Consider the following 14,295-nt stretch of genomic DNA (forward strand, 5'->3'; position numbering starts at 1 on the left):
GTGCTAAACACGCCTCATTTTTTTGGTAAAGTATTGTAGATTACAATAAATGAAATGCTAAAGTATTTACCTTCTTGATACACCATAAATATAGCATGTATTGTTTCCTACAATCATTGCTTTTATTAATGAAATGTTAAATACATGTAAATCTCTTTGAAAATAATTTCAGTCATATTAATACTGTACACACATCTTTGTAGCATAAAAGACTGATGCATTCAAACATCTCTCAACTGTGACTTTATGAATCAATGCACTTGTTAATTTGTGTGTGTAACAAGCAGTCCTGACTTAGTGTTAATTGCATGATGGTGTAGTTGGTTGGACTCTGGAATCTGGTGTTGTACAGCTGAGACGGAAAAAGATGCAAGCAGTCATGATGAGCTGTACTGAACTTCGGTGTTTGTAAATGTTTTCTTTGCATTATGCAAACCGTTTTGACTTATGTTAAGTGAAAGAAACTGACAGTCATTAAAAATCTGGACAGAAATCTCAGTCCCTGCTTCATTGTTACATTTCACCATACATATATAAAATCAATGACCCATTCCCTGCATAGGAGGTGAGGTCACCGAACAAAACAACCGGCCAAAGATAAATTTTACATCAATGAGACCAAAGTCAAGTAACTTTTATTGTTTTTAACAGCCACTTGGTCATTTTTTATTATTAAGCAAATTGATGCATTGTTTATAGATGTCCAACTTCGCAAATTGTTTGTGGATTGTTCGATAACTGAAACCAACAAAGAGAAGAGAGCTGGGTTAAACTATACATAGTTGTTTCCTGAGTCGAAGAGATTGAGAAATAGGTTTTCTTTCAAAAATGACATCTGCAACTCATTAAAGTGGCACAACACTGAGCTGTTCACTTTGATAAAGTTGCATAGAAACACAAAATCATTAACATATGTTATTATAATATCAAAATTTGGTACTAACTTCGTGAGTCACTTGTGGATGAAGTGACTTCAACTGTACGGGGCTCAATTGTGTCCAGCAGGTAATTCACCCGGTCACGAATCTCCTGCAGTTCTTTTCTCACTGTTGATACCTGAGATGGAGGTAAGCCTTTAGTGCGTAATGTTGCCTCACCACCTACTAACACTTGTAGTTTCAGGATCCGGCTATACTGTACTGCAAAAGCGAGATCTGAACTGTCGAAGATTGTTACTAGATCACCATCTGTGAACAAATTAAAGGTGCTATTAAAATATATTTGAATCCACTAAGAAATATGGATAAGACTCACCTTAGTTACCAGCCAGAACTGGCAAACAGTCAGTGACAAAATATTGTTCGTGTCTGAAATACAGAATACACATACCAATATTAAGCACGTATTAGCAGTTACAAATTATAAAAATAAAATTAACAGTATAGAAAATATCAACAGCTACATTATTTTCCAATGACTGATACAAGTATAATAACCATAACTGACTATTCCATTGTGTGTGCACAGTACAAGATGGCCGCCCACTGAGATCACAGGTATTTTCTTCGTCCGCTAAAAGAACTTATTTAAGAGGAAAACGTGTCAAATTTAAATTTTCTTTGTTTCATATACTTGCTGTAGCGTCTGTTCTTGTCACATAACTGAATATTAGCATCCCGGCAGAGCTTGTTCTTGAAAAACTTCGTGTTATCTGAAGTCCTGATAATCACGACATAACCGGAAATTTTGCGTGACAAACACAAAAAATTCTATTCAAGTTTTCTTGATAGTGCAAAATTCGTTTAAAGAAGACAGCTACTAGTTTCATCAGTGTGTATTGTCACAATAAAAGTTTAATTAAACGTTTCTAAATCTTTTTTAACTAACAAATTTAGTATTGTTTACTAGTTAGATAGATGCGATCTGCGCCTAAATTTTCTGAGTTATAAATGTTTAAAAACCTGACCAAAGACACTTGATAGTGTAAATTCTCTAAACGCAATGTACTTTGTGTCATTTTTTGTTTACACACAGCCAATCTCACGTCCGTGGCAAATTTAAAGCACTAATTATTCTTTTGAAACTGACCATGAGTGAGAAACGTGGGAGCTGTTATAGGGTAGATAGTACAGGGATTTCTTGCCAGTCTTTTAAGAAATATTTTCACTAGGGGGATGCAGTGGGGAGAATGTTGGGAGAACAGAAGAAGCTCTCTCCTGGAACTGCAGAGTATGCAGTAGAAACATTTTGATTGGGGAACAGAAAAGGAAAATCTGTGCCCTTCAGGCACAGTTTGAGGAAGCAAGGAAGGAACTGATAAGGATCAAGGGAGATAGGGGGGAGGAGGGTGGTTGGGAACTGGCAGTTGGTAAGAGGATAGGAAGAAAGAAAACACAATCTGACAGTCTTATCAACACCAAAAACAGGTATCTACCACTGCCAGAGTTAAGAGGAGAAGAGCCTCGGGTAGAACGAGGAGCAGGAAACATGCAGCACACTTAAACCGAGGCCAAGAAGCCTAGGAGTGTACAAAGTGTTTGGAAGAAGAAAGTGCTGCTGCTAGGTAGTAGCCATAGACGAGGTGTTAGGCCCTCAGTTGCAGGAAAGTTTAGGGGCAGAATACCAGGCCACCATTATCTTCAAGCCAAATGCAGGGCTAAGTCATGTGATAGAGGACTTAGGGTCTTTATGTAAGGACTTTACAATAGAGGACCATGTAGTGATAGTGGGTGGCGCAGGAAACAGTTTGGACAGGGATGGGGCGTATGACATAGGTGGTGACCTGGACAACACAGATTCCGTGACTCATGGCACCAACGTATACACTGTTGAGCTGTTCCGGCATCATGATCGACCACACCTTGATGGAGCTGTGAGGTGGATCAATGTGGGGTTAAGGATGGTTCTGAGGGCAGCCAACTTTGCTCATGTTTCTCTGTTGCCCATTGGGACTATCAACACATGGGGTTTCACTAGGCATGGCCTACACCTAATCAGGACTGGGAAGGGAAGATTGGTACAGCTGATTCGTGAAAGTATAGGGCGTGGATCTCAGGCCGCACATGGTCAAATACCTGTTGTTCTGGGTAGGAAAAGTAGGTATTTTTAAGGATAAAACCAGACAACAGGTTCCCCTGGCTAAAGAGTATCTCCAGCAGTTTAAAAAATTCTGAAACAATCACTCAAAAGACAGACTTTAACATTTCAAATATCACACATACCAGATGTCACAAAGAAAACCAAACCATTGGAAAGAGTAACATGGGGCATTTATTTGGTTGGTTGGTAGGTTGTGGGGATTAATGGGACCAGACTACTACGGTCATCGGTCCCTTTTTTCCAAATATTAAAAACACCCACAGAGAATAAAAACGATCAACTGACGAGAAGACAGACGACACAGAACAAGAGAAACTTAGACAAAGACCAGACAAGACGAACTAAAATCACACAGAGTGTGACGGTGGTTGGCCGACCATAGAAACAAAAAAGGAAAAGCCAACCGCCGAGAAACACATTAAAAAATCAGACTAAAATTGTAGGCCATAGGCCAGAATCAACACAAAAACACACACACTTACATTAAGCGATAAAATCCCCCTGCCCAAATAAAACGCAAAACTAAGTCCGCTATGGCAGAGTCGTCAGTTAAAAGCGCAAGGAGCGTATCAGGCAGCGCGAAAGTCTGCCTGAGCACAGTTAAAAGGGTGCACTCCAACAGAATATGGACCACCGTCAAGGACGCCCCACAATGACAAAGACGTGGATCCTCACGACACAGCAAATAACTGTGCGTCAGTCGGGTGTGGCCAATACGGAGACGACAAAGGACAACTGAGTCCCTGCAGTCGGCTCGCATGGATGACCGCCAAACAGTCATCGTCTCCTTGATACGACGGAGTTTGTTTGGCACGGGCAGGTTGCGCCATTCAGTGTCCCATAAATCGAAAACTTTGTGGTGTAATAGTGCCCGCAAATCAGTTGCCGGGAGGCCAATCTCCAGAGATGGTTTACTGGTGGCCTCTTTCGCCAGGCGGTCAACAGTTTCATTGCCGGGTATCCCAACATGGCCTGGGGTCCAAACAAAGACCACAGATCTGCCGCAACGGGCAAGAGTATGCAGGGACACCTGGATAGCCATCACCAGACGAGAACGAGGGAAACACTGGTCGAGAGCTCGTAAACCGCTCAGGGAGTCGTGATGACGAAGATACAGATGACGAAGGACTCACCTGAGCAGGAGCGGATATACTCTAGGGCTCGAAAGATGGCGACCAGCTCAGCAGTGTAAACGCTGCAGCCAGCCGGCAATGAACGTTGTTTACAATGGTCCCCTAGAGTTAGCGCATAACCGACACAACCATCAACCATCGAATCGTCAGTGTAGACAACGCCAGAGCCCTGATACATGGCTAAGATGGAATAAAAGCGGCGGCAGAAGGCCTCCGGGGGACTGAGTCCTTCGGGCCCTGTGCCAATTCGAGCTGAAGGCAAGGGCGAGGCACACACCACGGCGGCGTATGCAGAGGGGCCCAGAAAGGAGGTGGAACAGGGAAAACCCCTAGCCTGGAGAGAAGCTCTCGGACGCGGACTGCGATCGTACATCCAGAACTGGGCCGACGTTCTGGGAGACGGACGACTGTCTGTGGGAACAGGAGTCGATAATTTGGATGGCCGGGCAAGCTAAAAACATGGGCAGCATAAGCAGCCAGTAATTGTTGGCGTCGTAACCGCAGTGGAGGGACACCAGCCTCCACAAGTATGCTGTCCACAGGGCTGGTCCGGAAAGCACCAGTGGCAAGGCGTATTCCGCTGTGGAGGATTGGGTCCAGCACCCGCAATGCAGATGGGGATGCTGAGCCATAAGCCAAACTCCCATAATCCAGGCGGGACTGGATTAACGCCTGGTAGAGCCATAGGAGAGTAGATCGCTCGGCGCCCCACTTGGTGTGGCTCAGGCATCGCAGAGCATTTAGATGCCACCAACACATCTGTTTAAGCTGCCGAATATGAGGCAGCCAAGTCAACCGGGCATCAAAAACTGCACCCAAAAACCTGTGTGTCTCAACCACAGCAAGAAGTTTGCCATCAAGATAAAGCCGCGGCTCCGGGTGAACAGTGTGTCACCGGCAGAAATGCATAACACAGGTCTTGGCAGCCGAAAACTGAAAGCCATGCGCTACAGCCCAAGACTGCGCCTTACGGATAGCGCCCTGTAGCTGACGTTCAGTAGCTGCAATGCCAATAGAGCTGTAGTAAAGGCAGAAGTCGTCAGCATACAGGGACGCTGAGACAGATGTCCCCACTGCCGCAGCGAGCCCGTTAATGGCTATTAAAAACAGGCAGACACTTAAAACAGATCCCTGTGGCACACCATTCACCTGGACTCGGGAGGAACAATGGGAGGCCGCGACTTGCACGCGGAAGGTATGATATGACAGAAAATTTCTGATAAAGATCGGCAGAGGGCCACAAAGGCCCCATCCATGAAGTGTAGAAAGGATGTGATGACGCCATGTCGTATCGTACGTCTTCCACATGTCGAAAAAGACAGCGACCTGGTGCTGACGGCAGGCAAAGACAGTACGGACGGCCGACTCCAGGCTCACCAGATTGACGGCGGCGGAGCGGCCTTTACGGAACCCACCCTGAGATGGAGCCAGAAGGCCCCGAGACTCCAGTACCCAATTCAAGCAGCGGCTCACCATCCGTTCAAGCAACTTGCAAAGAACGTTGGTGAGGCTAATGGGCCGGTAGCTGTCCACCTCCAAAGGATTCTTGCCTGGTTTCAGAATGGTGATAACAATACTTTCCTGCCATTGCGACGGAAACTCACCCTCAACCCAAATACAATTGTAAAGGTTGAAGAGCCGTCGCTGGCAGTCCACTGAAAGGTGTTTCAGCATCTGACAGTGGATGGCATCTGGCCCAGGAGCGGTAGCAGGGCAAGCGGCTAGGGCACTGCGAAATTCCCACTCACTGAATGGAACATTGTACAATTCTCGATGGTAGGTGCAAAACGAAAGGCTCCGACGTTCCATCTGCTCTTGAATGGAGCGGAAGGCCAGGGCATAATTCGCAGAAGCGGAACTCATAGCAAAATGCTCTGCCAAGCTGTCGGCAATTTCGTCGGAGTCCGTACAAACTGCTCCATTCAGTGAGAGCGCTGGGATGCTGACAGAGGTCCGATAGCCATAGAGGGGTCGGATCTTGGCCCAGACCTGCGATGGAGAGACACGGAGGCCAATGGTGGACACATACCGCTCCCAGCACTCCTGCTTGCTTTGGGGGATAAGGCGGCGGGCCCGCGCACGCAGCCATTTGAAGGTGATGAGGTGTTCAGAGCAGGGATGTCACTTGTGATGCTGGAGCGACCGCCGGCGATCTTTAATCGCTTCAGCGATCTCAGGCGACCACCAAAGCACAGTCCGCCGCCGAGGGGACCCAGAAAAATGGGGAATGGCAGATTCGGCAGCAGTAACGATGCTGGTGGTGACCGATTGAACCACCGCATCAATGTCATCACTAGAGAGAGGCTCAATAGCGGCAGTGGAGGAAAACAAGTCCCAGTCAGCCTTATTCATAGCCCACCTGCAAGGGCGCATAGAAGACTGACGCTGTGGCAGTGACAGAAAGATCGGAAAGTGGTCACTACCACACAGGTCTCCATTGGACAGACAGTAAGAGGCTAGGGCTGCAGATCGAAAGGTCGATGGCGGAGTACGTGCCATGCACCACACTGAAGTGTGTGAAGGAACCATCATTTAAAAGCGAAAGATCGAGCTGTGCCAATAAATGCTCAATGGTGGCGCCTCGACCTGTCGCCACTGACACACCCCACAGAGGGTTATGGGCGTTGAAGTCGCCCAGTAACAAGAAAGGTGGCGGCAATTGGGCCATCAGAGTAGCCAGGACATGCTGCGCGACAGCACCATCCGGTGGAAGATAAAGACTGCAGCCGGTAACAGCCTGTGGCATCCACACCCGAACAGCGACAGCCTCTAAAGCTGTTTGTAGAGGTACAGACTCGCTGTGAAGAGAGTTAAGGACATATATGCAGACGCCACCAGACACCCTTTCATAAGCTGCCCGGTTCTTATAACAACCCCAATAGCCACGGAGGGCGGGGGTTCGCATTGCTGGAAACCAAGTTTCCTGAATAGCAATGCAGAAGAAAGGGTGAAGGCTGATAAGTTGTCGGAGCTCAGCTAGATGGTGGAAGAAACCGTTGCAGATCCATTAGAGGATGGTACTGTCCATGTCTGAGAAAGGCGTGACGGGACTTGGAAGGCAGATTACGCCGCTGGGTCACCTGCTGCCTCCAATTGAGCACCGGTGCTAGCACTATTCATGGCGTCTGAGGGACCAGCGAGATCGAGGTCCTCAGCGGACGCCAGAATCTCCACCTCGTCCTCAGACACAGAGCTTGTAGGAAGCGGTGGGACGGGTGCCACCCCAATGTCGTTGGTCTTGGGGACTTTCTTCTTTTTCTGCTTGTCGCGCTGTGCCTTCGGTGGTTCAGGCTTCATGGGCTTCACTGGGTCAGTCTCAGGGACGGACAACGACCGTGAGGCTCTACGACCAGGGACTGGTGGTTGTTTCAGCCACTTGCGGGTGTCCGCTTTTCCACTGGTCGGAACTTGCAAAGGGAGGTCCCCAAGGGATCTCTTCCTGGCGAAGTAGCCGAAGAAATCTTACGCTTCTCCGGCTGGGAAGGGGGAGCTGATGTCCACGATGGTTGGGAGGGTGTTGCTCCTGAAGAAGATGGAGCAGGAGCAACAGGGTGTGAAGTGCCCCCCACAATCAAGGGGGCTGATGGATTCTGACCAATCACAGAACCAACCGTGCGGGACGACACAGGAGATGGAAGAACCGTCGTTGCAGCAGCGGCGTATGTTGACGTCATTGGCACAGGATGGAGCCTCTCATATTTCCGCCTAGCCTCAGAATAGGTCAGGCGGTCCAGGGTTTTATATTCCACTATCTTCCGTTCTTTCTGGAAGATCCTACAGTCCGGTGAGCAGGGGGAATGGTGTTCTCCGCAGTTAACACAGATGGGAGGCGGAGCACATGGAGTATTGGGATGCGAAGGACGTCCACAATCTCGGCATGTGATGCCGGAAGTACAGCGGGATACATGTGCCCAAACTTCCAGCATTTAAAACACCGCATCAGAGGAGGAATATATGGCTTCACATCACAGCAGTAAACCATCACCTTGACCTTTTCGGGTAAAACATCACCTTCGAAGGCCAAGATGAAGGCACCAGTGGCTACCTGATTATCCCTCAGACCCCGATGGACGCGCCGGACGAAGTGAACACCCCGTCGTTCTAGATTGGCGCGTAGTTCATCGTTGGACTGCAGTAGAAGATCCCTGTGGAATATAATACACTGGACCACGTTTAAACTTTTATGGGGAGTGATGGTGACGGAAACATCCCCCAACTTGTCACAAGTGAGCAACCTCCGTGACTGGGCAGAGGATGCTGTTTTGATGAGAACCGACCCAGAGCGCATTTTGGACAAGATCTCCACCTCCCCAAACTTGTCCTCTAAATGCTCCACAAAAAACTGGGGCTTGGTCGACATAAACGATTCCCCATCAACTCGCGTACACACGAGGTATCGGGGTGCATAATCTCCACTGCCTTCTTTAGCCATATGTTCCTCCCATGGAGTGGCCAGGGAGGGAAACGATCTCTGATCAATTTTCTTTCCATTGAGGTTAGACCTCGATTGCTTAGAGACTGCTGGTGGAGGCCCACCAGCGAGAGATGATGTACCACGCTTCATTGCGGGTCATCCGCCCTGATGCCACCCACTCCGACCAGGGGCTCTCCCCACAGGCGCCACCTAGTCACAGCAAAGAGCACCTGGCAGGATGGCCTTTGCCAGGAGTCCCGATGCCCCAGAGGGATAGGCATCTACTCCTCGGCATATGTGGGGAGGTAGCAGCTCAGGCATCAGCAGTGCGATCCCTGTGTAGTCAGGGGGCTACCACCAAGAGGGTACATGACGACCCCACCACAACGGACTGGCTACCGTGCTGGACGTCGGGTGTCGAAATATCCATGTACATCACGAGGGCAAAGATGGAAGTGCACAAAGGAGGGAATGTATGCTATCCGGAACACACTGCAGCGGATGTGGCCGGAAGCTCGATGTAAATCCAACTCCATGACAATATCGGGTGTGCCAGATCGTAGGGCAAGATGGATTTAAGATGCACCACGTAAGGCGTCCTTCCCCAAATGGTACGCACTAACGGAAAATTTGGAAAGGTAGTGGTCAAACCCCTAAGGGGGGCCATCATATTAAAGGCCGAAACAGTTGAGACTCCTTTTAGTCGCCTCTTACGACAGGCAGGAATACCGCGGGCCTATTCTTACCCCCGAACCCGCAGGTGGGCATGGGGCATTTCACAGGCTTAACAATCCTCCATCAAAACATGCAATCCATAAAAAATAAAATACAACTATTAGAAGTTGAGCTCCGATCTTTGAACTGCACAGTAGTTTGTGTTACTGAGCACTGGTGTAGAGACACACAAATCCAACATGTAGTATTATCATTATATGAAAGGGCAAACTCCTACTGCAGAACTGCTTCAAGGGATGGAGGATCAATCAAGACATGACATCAGTACAGTAAGTGAAGACAAACACTCTGAAATATCAGCTACTGAATTAACAGGGCTTTATATCATCAAGAAATTAATAATTTTGTGTGTGTATAAATCTCCCAGCAGTAGTGTGGAAACTTTTTTCAAAAAATTAACAGAAGTTCTAGATAAAGTCTCAAGTACAAAGATCAACATAATTCTGTGGGGACATTAACATCAGCGCTAATATCATAAATGAATCCAGCAGCAACTTCATAAATATCCTTCAAAGATTTGGCATGTCCCTACTGGTCAACAGGCAACAAGCGTTACTACAATGACTGCATCAGTAATTGACCATGTGGCCACAAATATGGACAGGGAAAAATGAGATGTAGCTGTAAAAGATCTCAGACTATCAAATCAGGCATCAAATCATTCCCTAAACTACAAGCCTACAAACGACATCCATCAGAAATTGAAATAAAAGATTTTTCAAAAGAACTAGCAAAACAAAGCTGGGATGAAGTGTATACAGAAACCAATGTGAATATGAAATTCTCTAAACTCTCCACATTATTTAATTTTAACTTTGAAAAGGCATTTCCAAAAGTATGCATATCTGTTTCAACATCTCACAAAAAGAGATGGATAACAGCAGGGATTAAGAAGTCCTCCCAAACACTTAAACACCTCAGTTCCATGAAAAAGATGTGCAATGATCCAGAATACTTAAATTTCTGTCATAGATACAAAAAGATCTATAGGAAAGTGCTGATTGCTGCAAAAAAAGTCATTTAATAACAAAATAATATATAATGCAAATAACATACTGCTACGGGAGGGGGATAAGGTAATAAATGATCCACAACACTTAGCAAACTATGTAAACAAGCATTTTTCAAGTACTGCAGAGAAGTTACAGCAAAAATTCCCCAAAACAAATATAACACCTGTAAATAATGTTGCACTAAATACAATGATGTTACTTCCAATCACAGAGAATGAAGTCAATAACACTTCAAAAATTAAAAAGTCAGTTGGCTTAGATGAAGTATCAATGTGCGTAATAAAACAATGCAAAGGGATTATGCAAGGCCCCTTACCAAATATAATAAATGAATCCTTCACATCAGGGACATTTCCAGAGCAGTTTAAACAGGCAAGAGTTGTACCTTTGCTTAAGAAAGGTAATGCAGAAGACATAGAAAATTACCGGCCCATTTTCCTGCTGTCGCCATTCTCAAAAATAATAGAAGCAATTATGAAAGACAGATTAATAAATTACCTGAATAAATACAATCTTTAAGCGAATCACAGTTTGGCTTCCGAAGTGGAAAAAATACAGAGTCAGCCATAGTAGAAGTCACAAAAGTTGTACTTGATGCTCTTGATAAAGATGAGTGTGTCACATACATATTTTTTTATCTTTCTAAGGCCTTTGATACAGTTGACCACTAGATTCCATTAAATAAATTAGAAGCAATAGGAATAAGAGGGGTTGCTAATGACTAGTTTCGATCATACCTAACAGATAGGGTACAAAGAGTAGAGATAACACATACTTCAAATAGATCTAAACATTTAGTAAAACACTGATCAGAACCAAAATACATTAATATAGGAGTTCCGTGAGATAGCATATTAGGACCAATACTTTGTCTGATATACATCCGTGACTTTCCCAGTAGTGGTACTCATGGTGAAAAAATTCTCTTCATTCATGACAGCAATATTATAGTCACTGAGAAAACAAGAAAACTCCTTGCAGAGAAAGCAAATGAAACTCTCAAGGAAGTTTATGGTTGATCAATAAGCAATAAATTGATGCTGAACATAAAGAAAACTAATGCTATGAATTTCAATTTGAAGACGAAAAATGACAATGTTAAGTTAAATGTAGATGGCACCTCTATAGACTGTGTAACAAATGCAAAATGTCTAGGAATGAATATTGATTCTCAGTTGAAGTAGTGTGAACACACAAAGGTATTTGCAAACAGAATGTCATCAGCATGTTACATCCTTAGAATCCCATCATCAGTTGCACAGAGCGTAACTTAATCATAGCTAACACTTGGTTGAAGATTTATGAATTGAGGTTGTATACGTGGAATAGGCCTGGAGACATTGGAAGATTTCAGATAGATTCTACAATGGTAAGACAGAGAATTAGGAACCAGGTTTTAAATTGTAAGACATTTCCAGGGGCAATTGTGAAATCTGACCACAATTTATTGATTATGAACTATAGATTAAAACAGAAGAAACACATGTGACTGTGCGTCATGTGTGGATCGCGTCTCAGTGAGTGTGTGTGTGTGTGTGTGTGTGTGTGTGTGTGTGTGTGTGTGTGTGTGTGTGTGTGTGATCTACTGTATTTTTGATGATAGTTTTGCTGGCTAAAAGCTTATTTGTGAGAGTCTTTTTTTTTGTTGTGTCTGTGACTAAGCATCTCTGCTATATAGTGAGTAGTACCTTTCCTTTTCATAATATTATTACATTCCACCCTGGATTTTCCACTGTTTTAAAGAACCAAAGGTCATAGAGTGTTTCAGAGAGAGCATTAGGGAACGACTGACAAGAGCAGGGAAAAGAAATGCAGTAAGAGAAGGATGGATAGCTATGAGGAATAAAACAGTGAAGGCAGCAGAGTATCAATTAGGTACAAAGACAAAGGCTAGTATAAATTCTTGGGTAACAGAAAAGATATTGAATTTAATTGATGAAAGGAGAAAATATAAAAATGCAGTAAATTAAGCAGGTGAAAATGAGATCAACAGGAAGTGCAAGATGGCTCAGCAGGGATGGCTAGAGGACAAAGGTAAGGATGTAGAAGCATATATCACTAGGAGTAAGATTTATACTGCCGACAGGAAAATTAAAGAGACCTTTGGGGGAATATGAACCACATGTATGAATATCAAGAGATCAGATGGAAAACCAATCTTATGCAAAGAAGGGAAAGCGGAAAGGTGGAAGGAGTATATAGAGGGTCTGTGCACAATGTACTTGAGGGCGATAGTATGGCAATGGAAGAGGGCATAAATGAAGATGAAATGTGAGATATGATAGTGCATGAAGAATTTGACAGACCACTGAAAGACCTAAGTCAAAACATGGCCCCGGGAGTAGACAACACTGCATTAAAACTACTGATAGCCGTGGGAGAACTCTTCATCTGTTCAGCAAGATGTATGAGACAGGCAAAATAGCTTCAGACTTCAAGAAGAGTACAATAATTCCAATTCCAAAGGAATCGGGTGTTGATAGGTGTAAATATTACAGAACCATCAGTTTAGTAAGTCACGGTTGCAAAATACTAACACGATTTCTTTATAGACGAATGGAAAAACTGGTAGAAGCTGACCTCGGAGAAGATCAGTTAGGACTCCGGAGAAATATTGGAACACATAAGGCAATACTGGCCCTTTGACTTATCTTAGAAGCTAGGTTAAGGAAAGCCAAACCTACATTTCTAGGCTTAAAGAAAGCTTTTGACATTGTTAACTGGAATACTCTGTCAAATTCTGAAGGTGGCAGGGCTAAAATAGAGGGAACAAAATGCTATTTACAATTTGTACAGAAACCAGATTGCAGTTACACGAGTCTACGAGTCGAGGGTCATGAAAGTGAAGCGGTGGTTGAGAAGGGAGTGTGACAGGGTTGTAGCCTATCCCCAATGTTATTCAATCTGTACATTGAGCAAGCAGTAAAGGAAACAAAAGAAAAATTTGGAGTACGAATTTAAATCCATGGAGAAGCAATAAAAACTTTGAGGTTTGCTGGAGACGCTATAATTCTGTCAGAGACAGCAAATGACTTGGAGGAACTGTTCAATGGAATGGACAGTGTCTTGAAAGGAGAATATAAGATGAACATCAACAAAAGCAAAATGAGGATAATGGAATGTAGTTGAATTAAATCAGGTGACACTGAATGAATTAGATTATGAAATGAGACACTTCAAGTAGTAGATGCGTTCAGCTATTTGGGGAGCAAAATAACTGATATGGTTGAAGTAGAGAGGACATAAAATGTAGACTGGCTATGGCAAGGAAAGTGTTTCTGAAGAAGAGAAATTTGTTTATGTCAAATATATATTTAAGTGTCAGAAAATCTTTTCTAAAAGCGTTCGTATGGAGTGTAGCCATGTATGGAAGTGAAAGATGGACAATAAACAGTTTAGACCAAAAGAGAATAGAAGCTTTCAAAATGTTGTGCTACAGAAGAATGCTGAAGATTATATGTGCAGATCATGTAACTAATGAAGACATACTGAATATAAATGGGGAGAAGAGGAATTTGTGGCACAACTTGACTAGAAGAAGAAATCGGTTGGTAGGATACGTTCTGAGGCATCAAGCGATCACCAATTTAGTATTGGAGTGAAGCATGCAGGGTAAAAATCTTAGAGGGAGAGCAAGAGATGAATACACTAAGCAGATTACGAAGGATATAGGTTGCGGTAGTTATTCAGAGAGAGATGAAGAGGGTAGTGCAGGATTAAGTAGCATGGAGAGCGGCATCAAACCAGACTCTGGGATGTAAGACCACAATAGCAATAGCAAGAGCAATAGCAACAACAACAACAACAACAACAACAGTGACGAGGGAGCAACACTAGGCAGTATTTTGTGCATTAAATTTAATCTCAATACATCTCTTCTATTATCTAAAATAAATTTGAGGGTCTACAGAGAAGTAATGAAAAATACAATACAATCCATTAGGTTTGATCAACATGGATA

General features: G+C 44.3%; 1 protein-coding gene across 1 annotated transcript in view; it reads right to left on the reverse strand.

Annotated features, from left to right (window-relative positions):
• The window catches only part of LOC124595001 (protein TFG-like), a 60,514-nt gene that overhangs the window by 34,933 nt on the left and 11,286 nt on the right, over positions 1–14,295 (reverse strand). Inside the window, exon 3 of the mRNA XM_047133551.1 lies at positions 945–1,187. Coding sequence (XP_046989507.1) covers positions 945–1,187 — 243 coding nt within the window. The remainder of the gene's footprint in view (positions 1–944; positions 1,188–14,295) is intronic.

Source organism: Schistocerca americana, chromosome 1 (assembly GCF_021461395.2).
Source record: "Schistocerca americana isolate TAMUIC-IGC-003095 chromosome 1, iqSchAmer2.1, whole genome shotgun sequence".
Classification (NCBI taxonomy): domain Eukaryota; kingdom Metazoa; phylum Arthropoda; class Insecta; order Orthoptera; family Acrididae; genus Schistocerca; species Schistocerca americana.